The 13,034-nt window shown below is 40.6% G+C and overlaps 1 protein-coding gene across 1 annotated transcript in view; it reads left to right on the top strand.

Annotated features, from left to right (window-relative positions):
* The first annotated feature begins 6,476 nt into the window (after positions 1–6,476).
* The window catches only part of ALKBH8 (alkB homolog 8, tRNA methyltransferase), a 63,576-nt gene continuing 57,018 nt past the window's right edge, over positions 6,477–13,034 (top strand). Inside the window, exons 1-2 of the mRNA XM_004052069.5 lie at positions 6,477–7,170; positions 11,875–12,009. Of these exons, the coding sequence (XP_004052117.2) occupies positions 11,881–12,009 (129 nt within the window). The 5' untranslated portion in view covers positions 6,477–7,170; positions 11,875–11,880. The remainder of the gene's footprint in view (positions 7,171–11,874; positions 12,010–13,034) is intronic.

The following is a 13,034-nucleotide window of genomic DNA, read 5'->3' as shown; positions in this document are numbered from 1 at the left end:
GAAAATTATTCTGCAAAGTAAGCAGGCCTTTAGCCTCAAGAATAAATAGACCATTTGGGGGAGGTTAATGCTTCACAGCTAAAATTGTATGCTTTGCAAATGATCAAAAAAAAAAATAATAAATGAATTCTCCAAGCTGAGTTTTATGTTTTGTATTATAAATTAAAGGCTGACCCTTTTCCTTCTCCTCTGTTTTTTTTCTTGGTTACTTTTTGCCTCTAATTACTGTACAGGGAATACTTTCACCATATGACTTATAAAACTGCAAACTTTTCATTGAATTTTTATCACCATAGCGTGAATAATGTATTCAGTCCTGAAATGTCACAGTGAACATCAAATGGTTTTACATAATGCATTCTTGCTGAAGTTTCAAGAAGCCAGCAACCGGGGAAGCAGCAGAGAAGACACAACTTTGGAAAGAAAACTGATACAAATTTGTCATTTTTCCAGGAGGAATAAAATAAGTAGCAGAAGAGTAAATGAGAGGAAAGACTGAGAAATAAAACTTTTTTTTTTAAACCATAAATAGAAAAACAAGCAAAACTAGTACAGTTGCCACAGGGGACAAGTGGAAGAAAAACTAGAAAGTAGCCAGAAACAGATGGTGGGGAAAGGGGCTGTAGGGAGAAGGGGGAGGTTAGAAACCTCATAACCATAGGAATTGAGTTTGAAACTGCAGTCAAACAGTTTCATAGTTTGGAACTACAGTAAAAATGTAACAATTTTCAAGGACCATTGGAGACATTTTCAACTTTTTTCTGATTGAAGACTCTTGAACTAGAATACAATAGCTGTAAGAATTCTAGTTTTGGATGCTTTATTAGCTGATGAGAGTGCTCATTACTCTGTCGCCCAGGCTGGAGTTCAGTGGTGCAATCATAGTTCACTGTCACCTTGAATTCTTGGGCTCAAGTGATCCTCCCATGTTAGCCTCTTGAGTAGCTAGGACTATAGGTGCATGCCACCATGCCTGGCTAATTGAAGAGTGGCCATTCTTTTAGCATCCTTTCCTCATAGGTTTGGGGAGAGCTCGTAATGTGATAATCTGGCCAAAAATAAGTGCTCCATCCCTTATGGGACACAGTGTTAGTGGTCTACCCAATGAATGTCTCCCCTTTTTCTTGCTAATAGAAACCTATTCCCCTCATTCCCTGCCCATAGTCTGTCAAGGTCTCTTGATCTCAGGGAGGACACACTTCATCCAAGCCCCACAGAGTGAATCATGATTGGCCTTATAGCAGTCATGGTAATTCTACTTCCCTTAGCTACTGTTTGATATGGGGGTAAGCGTGTGTAGCAGTTTTCTATTGCTGATGTAACAAATTACCACAAGTTTAGCAGTTCACAGCAACGCAAATTTATTATTTCACAGTTCTGTAGATTGTAAGTTTGGGTTGGTTCAGTTGACTTCTCTGCTCTGAACTTCATAAAGACAAAATCCCAAGAAGCCAACTGGCTGGGCTCTTATCAAGATACCCTTGGAAGGATCTGCTTCCAAACGTATTCAGGTTGTTGGCAGAAGACAGTTCCTTGTGTGTGCAGGATGAAGTCGCCATTTCCTTGTTGGTTATCAGATGGGATGGCCCCTGGCTCATTAGAGGCCTCGCTCCATGTCCTTGCACATAGACCCTTACATCTCAGAGCCGGCTAGTGTTGGAATCCACACTTGGAACCACTCTGACTTCTCTAGCTGGAATAGCTAGAGTAAATGCTTTGCCTTTAAGGAATTGTGTGATTAGACTGGGCCCTTGGCAAATCTAGGATAATCTATTTTAAAGTCTGCAAACCTAACTACACCCATATATTCATAAATTCCAGGGATTAGAGTGTGAAAGTTTTTGGGGGCCCATTATCCTGCCTACTATAGTATGAAACTCATGTGTGCTTTAAAAAAAAAAAAAAAAAAAAAAAGAGAGAGAAGTCCATTGGGAGCTGTATTTCCTGGATGAAAAGACTGAGAAACTGCTTTTTTTTTTTTTTTTCAATTAGAGATGCCAGTACGGGGACAAGATGTCTGGAGCTGTAGCAGCTACTTTGTAACCAGGAGACATCAGGAATGAAGATAACAAGTCAATACATCAAGGATGGCAGAGCAGAAGAACAGAGGGCATTTTTCAGCAGCAGAAACAGTACCTGTGATTGCCTTGTCTGGTTGGCTTGTCATTTGAGGAAAGACAACTATTTGTTTAAGCAATCAGCCCAGTTTTCTGTTACTGGCAACTAAAAGCAATTCTAAATGACACTGATATGGAAGGGAGGCAGGTAAATGCTGGGAGGAGAAGGGCGGGTCCCTGGCGAGGGTTCCACCCCCAGGCCTGTGCCCTGGGAATGCACTCCTGCCTTCGCATCCAAATGTTGCATTTCCCAAGACCACTCTGGCATGCCATCCTATGTCTACAAAAACCCCGAAACCCTAGCAGACGGACACACAAGCGGCTGGACGTCCAGAGGACGTCCAGGGGAGCACACCGGCGGAAGGGCACACCAACAGACACAGGCAGCAGACACAGGCAGGTCGGCAGGCCTTCAACGGGCAGAACTACGCAGAGTTTGGCCACAGCAGTTGGAGGAGAGCCTGAGCCACTGAGCGCCCAACTCCAGGGGAAAACCATCTCCCTCTGGCTCCCCCATCTGCTGAGAGCTACTTCCACTCAATAAAACCTTGCACTCATTCTCCAAGCCCAGTATGATCTGATTCTTCTGGTACACCAAGGCAAGAAACCCTGGGATACAGAAAGCCCTCCGTCCACATGATAAGGAAGGGGGTCTAATTGAGCTGACTAACACAAGCCACCTAATGGCCAGCTAAGCTATAAGAACACCCTGTAACACACGCCCACTGGGGCTTCAGTAGGTGTAAACATTCACCCCTAGACACTGCCTTGGGGTCAGAGCCCCACAGCCTGCCCGTCTGCATGACCCTAGAGGTTGGAGCAGCAGGGCACTGAAGAAGCGAATCACTCCCCCGCTGCACGCCTTGCGAGGGGGACAAGGGAAGTTATCCCCTTTCAATATGTTACTCCTAGCCTTAATTTCTGGAACTTTATTTTTCAATACTTTAAAATGCAGTGTTGGTTAATCTGATTAAATTCACTTATATTTCACGTATATTCTATTATAATTCATAATAAATGTGTTAATTGGTGGGCTGATCTTACCTGTACTTTGAGATGGTGCTCTCAATTCAGGGAAGGTCCAGAGGGTGGAAAACTATAGCCCACTGGCCAAATCCTGCCAGCATAAGCCAGGGGAGCTGAGAAAGGTTCTTTTGTTTAAAGGATTTTTAAAGGGTTGTTAAAAAATAAAAACAGGCTGGCTACGGTGGCTCACGCCTGTAATCCCAGCACTTTGGAAGGCCAAGGTGAGTGGATCACTTGAGGTGAGGAGTTCGAGACCAGTCTGGCCGACATGGTGAAACCCTGTCTCTATTAAAAATACAAAAAATTAGCTGGGCGTGATGGCGGGCACCTGCAGTCCCAGCTACTCTGGAGGTCGAGGAAGGAGAATGGCGTGAACCTGGGAGACAGAGCTTGCAGTGAGCCGAGATCGCGCCACTGCACTCCAGCCTGGGCGACAGAGCGACTCCGTCTCAAAAAATAAAAAATAAAAAATAAAATAAAAAAATAAAAAACAAAAAACAAAAAATTAGCTGGGCATGGTGGCGCGTGCCTGTAATCCCATCTACTCAGGAGGCTGAGGCAGGAGAATCACTTGAATCCAGGGGGCAGAGGTTGAAGTGAGCTGAGATTGTGCCACTGCACTCCAGCCTGGGCGACAGAGTGCGACTCCATCCCAAAAAATAAAAGTAAAAAAATAAAAACAAAGAATATTTGGCCACAAAGCTGAAAATATTTATTATCTGGTCCTTTATAGTAAAATCTTGCTGACCCCACTACTAGTCACATAGAGGACTCACCTCTCATGAAGTTAAGACTAAGGTTTTACTAAGGAAACAGGTCAGCATTTCATACTTTTGAAAAATTATTATAGATCACCATGTAAAGTGTTTGGCACAAGTGAAGATGAATTATATCTTCAAATAAAAATTCCTTTTCAGCTCAACATTTATTAAATTTCTAGTATTACAAGACTATGGAAGACATTGTGATTACATAATAAATAAAACAAGGTCTCAGTGTACCTGAAAATCTTTTGGGGAATCATCTTCCTTAGAAGAAATGGTCTATGCAATATTCCAAGAAAAGATAAGGGTCTGTATACAAAGGATGGCACACAAAATTGTATATGTATTCACCTTTTTCTAGAGATACTGAGACAGGGATGGGCAGCAGATAATGGGAAATGAAGGCTTGTGACTCAGGAGCAGAAGATAAATGAATAATCACTTAACAGCTAATCTCTGTTTGGTGTTTTATTAATTATCACGTAAATCTCAACAAAATAAATGCTGTTTTGTAGTTTTGATTTCAGGTCATACTCCAATGCCCCCATATTCTTTAGAAACCACTCTGGTTTCTAAAGGGAAGTGTCAATCAAGTTTAGCCTAAAGCTGCCTCCTTACATATTTAAGTTCAGCCTAAAGGTTTTTCTGTACATAGTGAACAAGTGGAGGAGTAAATCGACCATAGCCCACACCTGTGCCAATCACTGAGTTTTGGCCAATCAAATGTAGCCAACTGTTTGAACAGTGTTCAAATAAGGCAAACGCCAACCTGTAACCAATAACAGCTGTTTCTGCACCTCACTTCCAATTTCTGTACATCATTTCCCTTTTTTTTTTTTTTGTCTACAAATCTTCCACCACATGGCTGTGCTGGAGTCTCTCCAAATCTGCTGTGATTCTGGGGGCTGCCCGATTTACGAATCAAAAGTTCATTGCTCAATTAAACTCCTTTACATTTAATTTGGCTAAAGTTTTTCTTTTAATAGAAGCCAGGGCTGAAGATAAAGATTAGGGAATGATTCACAAATCTCTTTATAACTCTGGGGAGGGCAGACAGGAAGAGACTAGAATAACAGAAAACAGTCAAACACAAAATCTGAGGGATTGCCTATATTTAATTACGGACAGAGTGAGAGAAGCTAGTGGAAAATTCTGAAAGTAAGTGATCAGATCGTATAAAGAGAATTAAAAGAGAGGTGTAGAAAAAAATTTTAAAAGCTTCAGCACCTTAAAGCAGGACAAATACTGAGATGAAGTAATTGAATTTGATCAGTAAGAGATAAGAGGATATTTTACACTGTTATCCAGTTTGGTGGACACCAGCCACTTGTGGCTACTTAAGTTTAATTGAAACTAAAATTTAAACATTCAAAATTCATTTCCTTAGTCGTACTAGCCACATTTGAAATGCTCATAAGCCACACGTTAACTAGTGTCTATTATGTTGGACAGCTCAAACTATAAAATATTTCCATCATTGCAGAAAGCTCTATGGGGATGTGTTTTTGAAAGCATCCAGTAGTGCAGAAGCAGAATTGCAATGGGGAGATTTCCTGTGTGTCCTCTTATACTCATGTAGCTTGCAATGTCTGGTGGATTTGACCTCTCCAGCTTGCACTTGCCTCCTCATTTTTACTATTAAGTTTTGGTCTCACCCTTTCTTTCCTAGACTATTGCAATGCTTGCCTATCTGCCTCTTCTGTTCTTTCATCTTTGTAACCTATTCTCCACACAAATCATTCCGCCACTCAACAGCACTCTTTTTTCACTGCCACTTTTCCTGGTCAGCCAGCTATTTTATTGTTAGTCCACTGTGGTGCCCTGCAGATAGGGGCCATTGTATCAACAACATGGGAAGGTGATTCCTCTTCCCCTACACCTTTCCCTCCCTGCACTCACATAGCTCATAAACCAATGCAGGTAGAAGGATTATGGTACATTTATATAACAAATAACAGAGCAGGAACAACTGCTAATCATCACCCTCTCCTTTGTCTTTTACTTATGATCTGTTACCAACTCTTTTTTCTTTCCCTCTGCCACTACTGGGCTTGTTAATATTTCGTTACTTTTCACTTCATCAGTCATCTTCTAGTCTCTCCTCCCACTTACCACAAGAAGCTCTGGTCATATCATTTCATTTCTCTAACCTTCCTCCCTGCAACTCCCACTCTGCAGGCCTACAGAATTCTGTCTTGCTTCCTTCATCATTCTTCCACACATCTTTCTATTACTCTGTGGTACTCACCATTCCCCTGGCACATTCATGCATATTCACTTCCTTCCCTCCCGCCCATGCAATGTCATCTTTCAGACCCCAGGATCCTCTCCCATATCTCTGTGAACCCTGAATATCTGAGACAGGTCTCAGTCAATTTAGGAAATTTATTTTGCCAAAGTTAAGGACGCCCGCCCGTGACACAGCCTCAGGAGGTCCTGATGATATGTGTCCAAGGTGGTCGGAGCACAGCTTGGTTTTATATATTTTACGGAGACATGAGGCATCAATCAATATATGTAAGATGAACATTGGTTCCGTCCAGAAAGGAGGGACAAATTGAAGCAGAGGCGGGCCGACTCAAACTGAGGAGGGGGCTTCCAGGTCGTATGTATTACAGCTGAGAGACAAATGGTTGCATTCTTTTGAGTTTCTGATGAGCCTTTCCAAAGGAGGCAATCAGATATGCATTTATCTCAGTGAGCAGAGGGATGACTCAGAGGGATGACTTTGAATAGAATGGGAGGCAGGTTTGCCCAAGCAGTTCCTAGCTTGACTTTTCCCTTTAGCTTAGTGATTTTGTGGCACCAAGATTTATTTTCCTTTCTCACCTCTAATAAGATTCCGGAGGAAATATGCAGGAAGAATCCAAGCTGCCAGGAGACATTACTGAAAGACCGAAGGGCCCAGACCTGCTTGACCTTGTCCATTTGGAGAGCAACAGATAAAAATATAGCTGCACTACCAATTATTACTACTCCCCCCAAAAAGACAACTGAATTTTCGGTGTAACAGACAGCACTTTACAAAGACACTTGGTCGAGAAAGGGTCACTCCCGAGCTCTGGGAGGCGAAGAGGACTGTGGGAGCGCTGGTCGTTGTCCCGCGGGCTCATGGGAAATGTAGTGCAGTTTTTCTCCAACATGGCCGCGCCCAGGGGAGGTGGCGTGCAAGTATCCGCTGCGGCGTTCTGGTGCTAGAGTGGAGAGGCTGGCAAAGAAGAAGGCACACGCATGGTGAAAATCCGGCCTGAGCTGAAGCGGAGGTGTGTGGCACTTCTTACTGGCGGGCATACGGGCAGCAAATCACCGCTTCCTTTTTTCAGCCTCTTCCGGTCTTCTCTATCCGCCTTGCCAGCTAGGGCTGAGAACCTAGGGAAAGGGGATGGATCCCAGAGGCGCCCTTGGTGCAGTGTGGGCAGTAGGGTGTCTGCGTTGGGTGGTTATCTCAGTGTTTAGGGTGCACGTGTTTGTGTTTGGTTCGGGCGCTCACGTGGTGCCTGTGTCAATCTTCTGTTTTCTTTGGGGTTGGAGAGGACGGTTGCAACATGGGGCGTGTTAGTTTGGCGCTTCTGGGGCTTTTCTGACCGGTGACAATCTAGTGATGCAAAGGCAGTGCTGATGATCTGATCCCTTGCACAGCTGAGTCTTCCTGTGCTCTTATTTGAGCATCCCTGCGACTCCTGGACCTCTGGTAGCGTCAGCCTGTTATTTTGATAGATTTCATTGAATATTTATTGTCAGTTGTATGTCAGGCGCCAAGTCTGTGCCCTTAAATAGATGACAGTTTTCTGGCCAAAGCCCAACACAAACAGGCAATTATAATACCATGTGAGAACTCTAGAGATAGAGGTCCATGCTAGGTGTTAATGAAAACGTTGAAGAAGGCCACCAAACTCAGAATTCTGGAGGAGGGGAGGTTTAGGAGGTAAGACAGCAAAGTCGATTTAGGTTTATTCGACAGTTGGTTATTGAGTGGCTGCTAGGTGCTAAATCCTGTTTAAGTGCTGGGTGCTACAGTGTGAACAATAGAGACAAAACCTCTACTTCATGGAGTGAGTGTACTTTATTCAGTTATGGGGAAAGACAGAATAAACAAATTAATGAGAGTGTAAGAAAATATGTAGTAAGGGTTATTCAAAGAGTTAAAACGGGGTGCTGTGACAAGTGATGGGGTGAATTTTTTTCTAAAAATTTTAAATCTTTATTTTCTTTTTAAATAGATGATGCAGTTTAAATAGCTACTAACTTCAAAAGTCATGAAAGAAGAAAGCTCCCTTTCATTCCTTTACTCATCGATCCATTTTCCTTCCCTAGAGGCAACCCATATCACCAATTTCTTGTGTGTTCTAAAGATTTATATGTAAACTCTGTATACCGGTGCCGTACTTTAAAATTGGGCCTCGTTTGATAGGAAGTTAGATTCTTTCTAATCTTTGCTATTAATTATTAGGTTGTGCAAAAGTAATCATGGTTTTTGCATTTTTTTAAACATATAAGTATAGGAACATTTGTCTATACTGCTTGTTTCATAATAGGCTCTCTATTATTCAAGGAGGGCATGATGTACATACTACTATTACCACGTAGGGCAATATCTAGTAGGATATATTGGCTTTAAACTCACTAACAAGCAAGTAGCAGAGCGTGCATAATCTCCAAACTTTCATTATCCCACAGAGAGTACGCTTAGGCTGGAGCTGGCTGGACCGGACTCAGCATGGCTAGTATCATAGTTAATAGTGACTTCACTCCAGTAATGTCACAGGGAGCATCCAAGTATCTGTGCATTAGTGGAAACTCTGGCCAGGGAAGTGGCTTTGTCAGAAGGGGGCACCTCCAGACCTCAGCAGCTGGTATCAGCCTATCCTTGTTGAGATGACTCAGATATGTTGGGCCAGCACATTGCCTAGCCACTGGAATGGTGGAAAACTGAGCCTCAAAGGCCATTTAGTGTCTTTCTTCACGTGCAATAATATTGCATGACTGAGGGAGAGAAAAAGGAAAGGGGATGACAAAAATGTGGTTATGAGGCTCCACCTGCTGGTGCTGGACTCTTAGTGGCAGACATTTTAAAAAGATATATTTAGCATCGTTTCTTTCTCATTCCTTCTTTGCAGTGTTTGCTCATGTGAAATATTAAAAATTCTGTAGTGCAGTCATCCCTTGTTCTCCATGACATACTGCAAAGTTGCTGTTCCACAGATGAAGATCTTGAAATGGAATGGCTCTAAAATAGCTCCTTTGAAGGGCCTCAGATATTCTTTGTTTTGTTAAGCCATTTTGATCTGCTGCTTCTGAAAATCAACAGTAATAAATAAATAATAATAAATAAATTTAATTCTAAGAAAGCTATGGGATAGGCACTATTATTTTTATCCCTATTCCTAGATAAAGAAACTGGAACACAGAGCTATATAACCAGCTCATCTAGGATTATACAGCTAATAATCAGTGGTTGAGCTGAGATTTGAACCTGGACCATGGACTCCTAAACACTGTACTATATTACCTCATAGCACTGAATGAGGCTCTGTGGTAACTAAGAAAAGAATGATTTAATCCCGCCTTCAGAAAGCTCACAGTTCAGTGGAAGGGGACAGATACTAAAACAAATAATTATAATTAATGCAATGTTAGACATGTCCATTCACTTATCCCCTTCCTGTCTTAATGACGACTGACTCCTAAACCTTTTTAACCTCAGTTTCTTTCCTAGGAGCCACTTTATTTTGTCACTTGCCAGCCAGACATTGCAACTCTGTATCTCACAATACCTTAAACATATTCTATCCTAAATATGACTCATTACCTCCTATACTGAGCAGCTCTTCCTGAACCTCCTCCTGACTTTCCAGTTTTGAAGTGGTAGCACTCATCTCTTAGTCACTGAGCCTCTAACTGGTTAACAAGTAATCTTTGATTCCTGTCTCCCTCGTGTCTGGGTAGTCATCGAGGCCTCTCGATTCTGCCTGAACTTTTCACTCACCCTTCCTCTTTCTCCTCTCCCCCTATTTCGCTTCTTTCTGTTGCCCCCAGCCTAGATCAGGCCAGCATTTCTAATTAACAAGCTGGATTATTTTGTTTTTTTTTTTTTTACCTCTCATCTCTCTGCTGTGCTGCCAGCCAGCCTGCCTGCCTCACTGGCCTTACATCCTAGTATGTACCCCCTGTGCTAGGAAGCTGGACTGCTGTCATTTTAAGAGACTTGGCATTTGTCTTCTATACTAAAGATTAGTAATTAGAATTTTGACTGTTTATGATTTTATGTGAAATAAGATAAATAAGATTTTATTTAACCCCCAAATTTGTATATTTGGTTGACTTTGAAGACTTTAAAGTCCACAGAGAGTGGGACTGGTCTAAAAACATTATGCCTGTATCTTGGTGTCTTGGCCAAACATGTCCATTTTGGTTTTAGCTTCTGCTCTTTACTGCCTCACTGAATACTTTCCTTTTTATTTGATTCTATAGTATTCTTATCCTTCAGTACATGGCACAAATCTCCTGTTTTGAGGCCTTCCCAACTTTTCCAGTTTACATACTTTTTTTTTTTTTTTTTTTTTGAGATGGAATTTCACTCTGTTGCCAGGCTGGAGTGTAGTAGCATGATCTTGGCTCACTGCAACCTCTGCCTCTCGGGTTCAAGCGATTCTCGTGCCTCAGCCTCCCAAGTAGTTGGGACTACAGGTGCCCACCACCACACGTGGCTAATTTTTTGTACTTTTAGTAGAGACAGAGTTTCACCATGTTGACCAGGCTGGTCTTGAACTCCTGACCTCAAGTGATCTGCCTGCCTTGGCCTCCCAAAGATTACAGGTGTGAGTCAGTGCTCCCAGCCCACATCCATCTTATTTTTGTCTCTAATTTGTGTCATACCTAAAGACTGTACCATCAGCATTAAATTATATAAAGATGTGTCATAGTCTTATTGTTTAGTGTTTGTTTTCCACAACTAAGTTACAAACTTGTTGAAAGCATAAACTATGTACTTTATTATGGTTGCATGCTGCAGGATGCTGAGACTGTGTGTATTCACTCATTTATTATTCATTTAACCCTACCATCAAATATTTATTGAGCAACTACTATGTGCTGGCATTCCTGCTCTCTTGGGATTTATATCATGATGGAGGAGTTAAGCTAACAGATGAATCATCACAAATTATGTTACATTTTGTGAACAAAATAAAAGACAACTGTGATAAACTGTGATAAAGCATGATATTGGGTGCTGATTTGGATGGTGTGATTATAGAGACCTCTTTGGGATTCTGTTATTTAAAAAATTATAGATATAAAAATATGACACATACAGTTTTTAAAATAGTAAAACAAACACCTACACCTACCATGTAACTGAAGAAACACCCTTTGATGCTCCTATGTGTCACTTTCATGTTAATTTCCTTTCCTTTCACCCACAGAAATAGCCTCTCTCCTGAATTTTGTGTTTATAATTTCCTTGCTTTTTTTTTTTTTTGGCACTGCTATGTATGTATTTCTAAATAATATATGGCTTACTTTTTGATTTTGACCTTTATGTAAATGGAATCATACTGTATAGTCTGCTAATTTTTTGTGTGTTATTTCTCCCCCCACCGCTCCCCTGCCTGCTCCTTGCCTTGGTTTACGTTATAGTTGTGAAATTTGTGTGTGGCACATTTTACTTAGGACTTCATAAGTAAAGGATTCGTCACCTATGAGTAAAATAGCACACTTAATGGAGCTACCACATTGGAACATTTTTTAGAACCATCAGAGCTATGCTATTAGATGTTCTTAGATATTTGTTCATTTTTTATGTATCTGTTCTCACTTCTCTTAGTTGGTACAAGGTAAATGAAGCATTTTTAAAAAATTGTCACACAGAAATATTGATAAACTATAGAATGTATGAATAACACCATTATAATTGTTCCTTCAGGACTCTTAAGGTTGACGTTTTTTACTGTCTTTTTTTTTTACAGTTTGCTATGGACAGCAACCATCAAAGTAATTACAAACTCAGTAAAACTGAGAAGAAATTCTTAAGGAAACAGATTAAAGCCAAGCATACTTTGCTGAGACATGAAGGCATTGAGACAGTATCCTATGCCACTCAGGTGACCTAAAACTATTATTATTATTTGAATGTAAATATATTGACATGTTAATGTATTATATTAATATTTGCTAATAATTGCCTAAGGCTGTAATTGTTCAGTCATGTGTTACATCCATATTAGAGGTACATATGATATGAACTGCTAACTTTCTATTTTGGTCCATAGCCTATAGTTTGCATTTCTATTTATTTTGTTGTTTGAACTAGAAGAGGTTGTAGTTATATATTAATAATAATACTGTACAAGTTTCTCAGTTTCCTAAGCATACTTATATTCATTATTATATTTAATTCCCTAGAAGTCCTTATAAGATAGGTGAGAAAACTAAAGTTCTGAGAGGTTATGATATGTCTCCATTGATATAAGCTAGTAAGTAGCTAATAGAAACTTAAATCTAGATCTTCCATATCCTACTACAGCCCTTGTTCTTCTCTTCCCAACCTTACCTGTTTTATAAAGTATTTTGATTATGTGCTGTTAAACATTTTTATTTTATTAGACCTTATTAACAAAGTCTTTTCATTATCTGCAGACAATAATTAAATGAGATGATAAATGTGAGGATCGTGAGATTTCCTGGGTTATGCATTAGGAGAACTCAGTTTAACTCTTAGCTTTTCTGGACATGAGTAGTAGTATCCTCTGACCTCAGCTTTCTTCATTTTTAAGCAGGGCATAGTATTGCATACCTTTTTAACCCCATTAGATTGTTAGATTCCAGAGAATCTAATTGTACTTACTGGACATTAAATTACTCCATGAATATAAGGAGTTCTTATCTTTTTGGCTCATAAAGTTATAGAATAAAAGTAGAAAGTAAGCTTTAGATATCATTTAATTGAGGTGCGGACATACAGTTGAGAAGGTGGAGCAGGGATTAAAACTTAGGCCTCTCAACTCTCAGACCAATACTCTTTGCCTTAATGCTTACTATGCTGTCTTCTGTACAACATCATAGCTTGAGAATGAGCAGTCTGTTGAGGCACATTTGAATTTAGGAGGTAAAAGGCCCATACTTGGAG

The sequence above is a fragment of the Gorilla gorilla genome, chromosome 9 (genome assembly GCF_029281585.2).
Source record: "Gorilla gorilla gorilla isolate KB3781 chromosome 9, NHGRI_mGorGor1-v2.1_pri, whole genome shotgun sequence".
Taxonomy (NCBI): Eukaryota; Metazoa; Chordata; class Mammalia; order Primates; family Hominidae; genus Gorilla; species Gorilla gorilla.
This window is presented reverse-complemented; position numbering and strand designations above follow the sequence as displayed.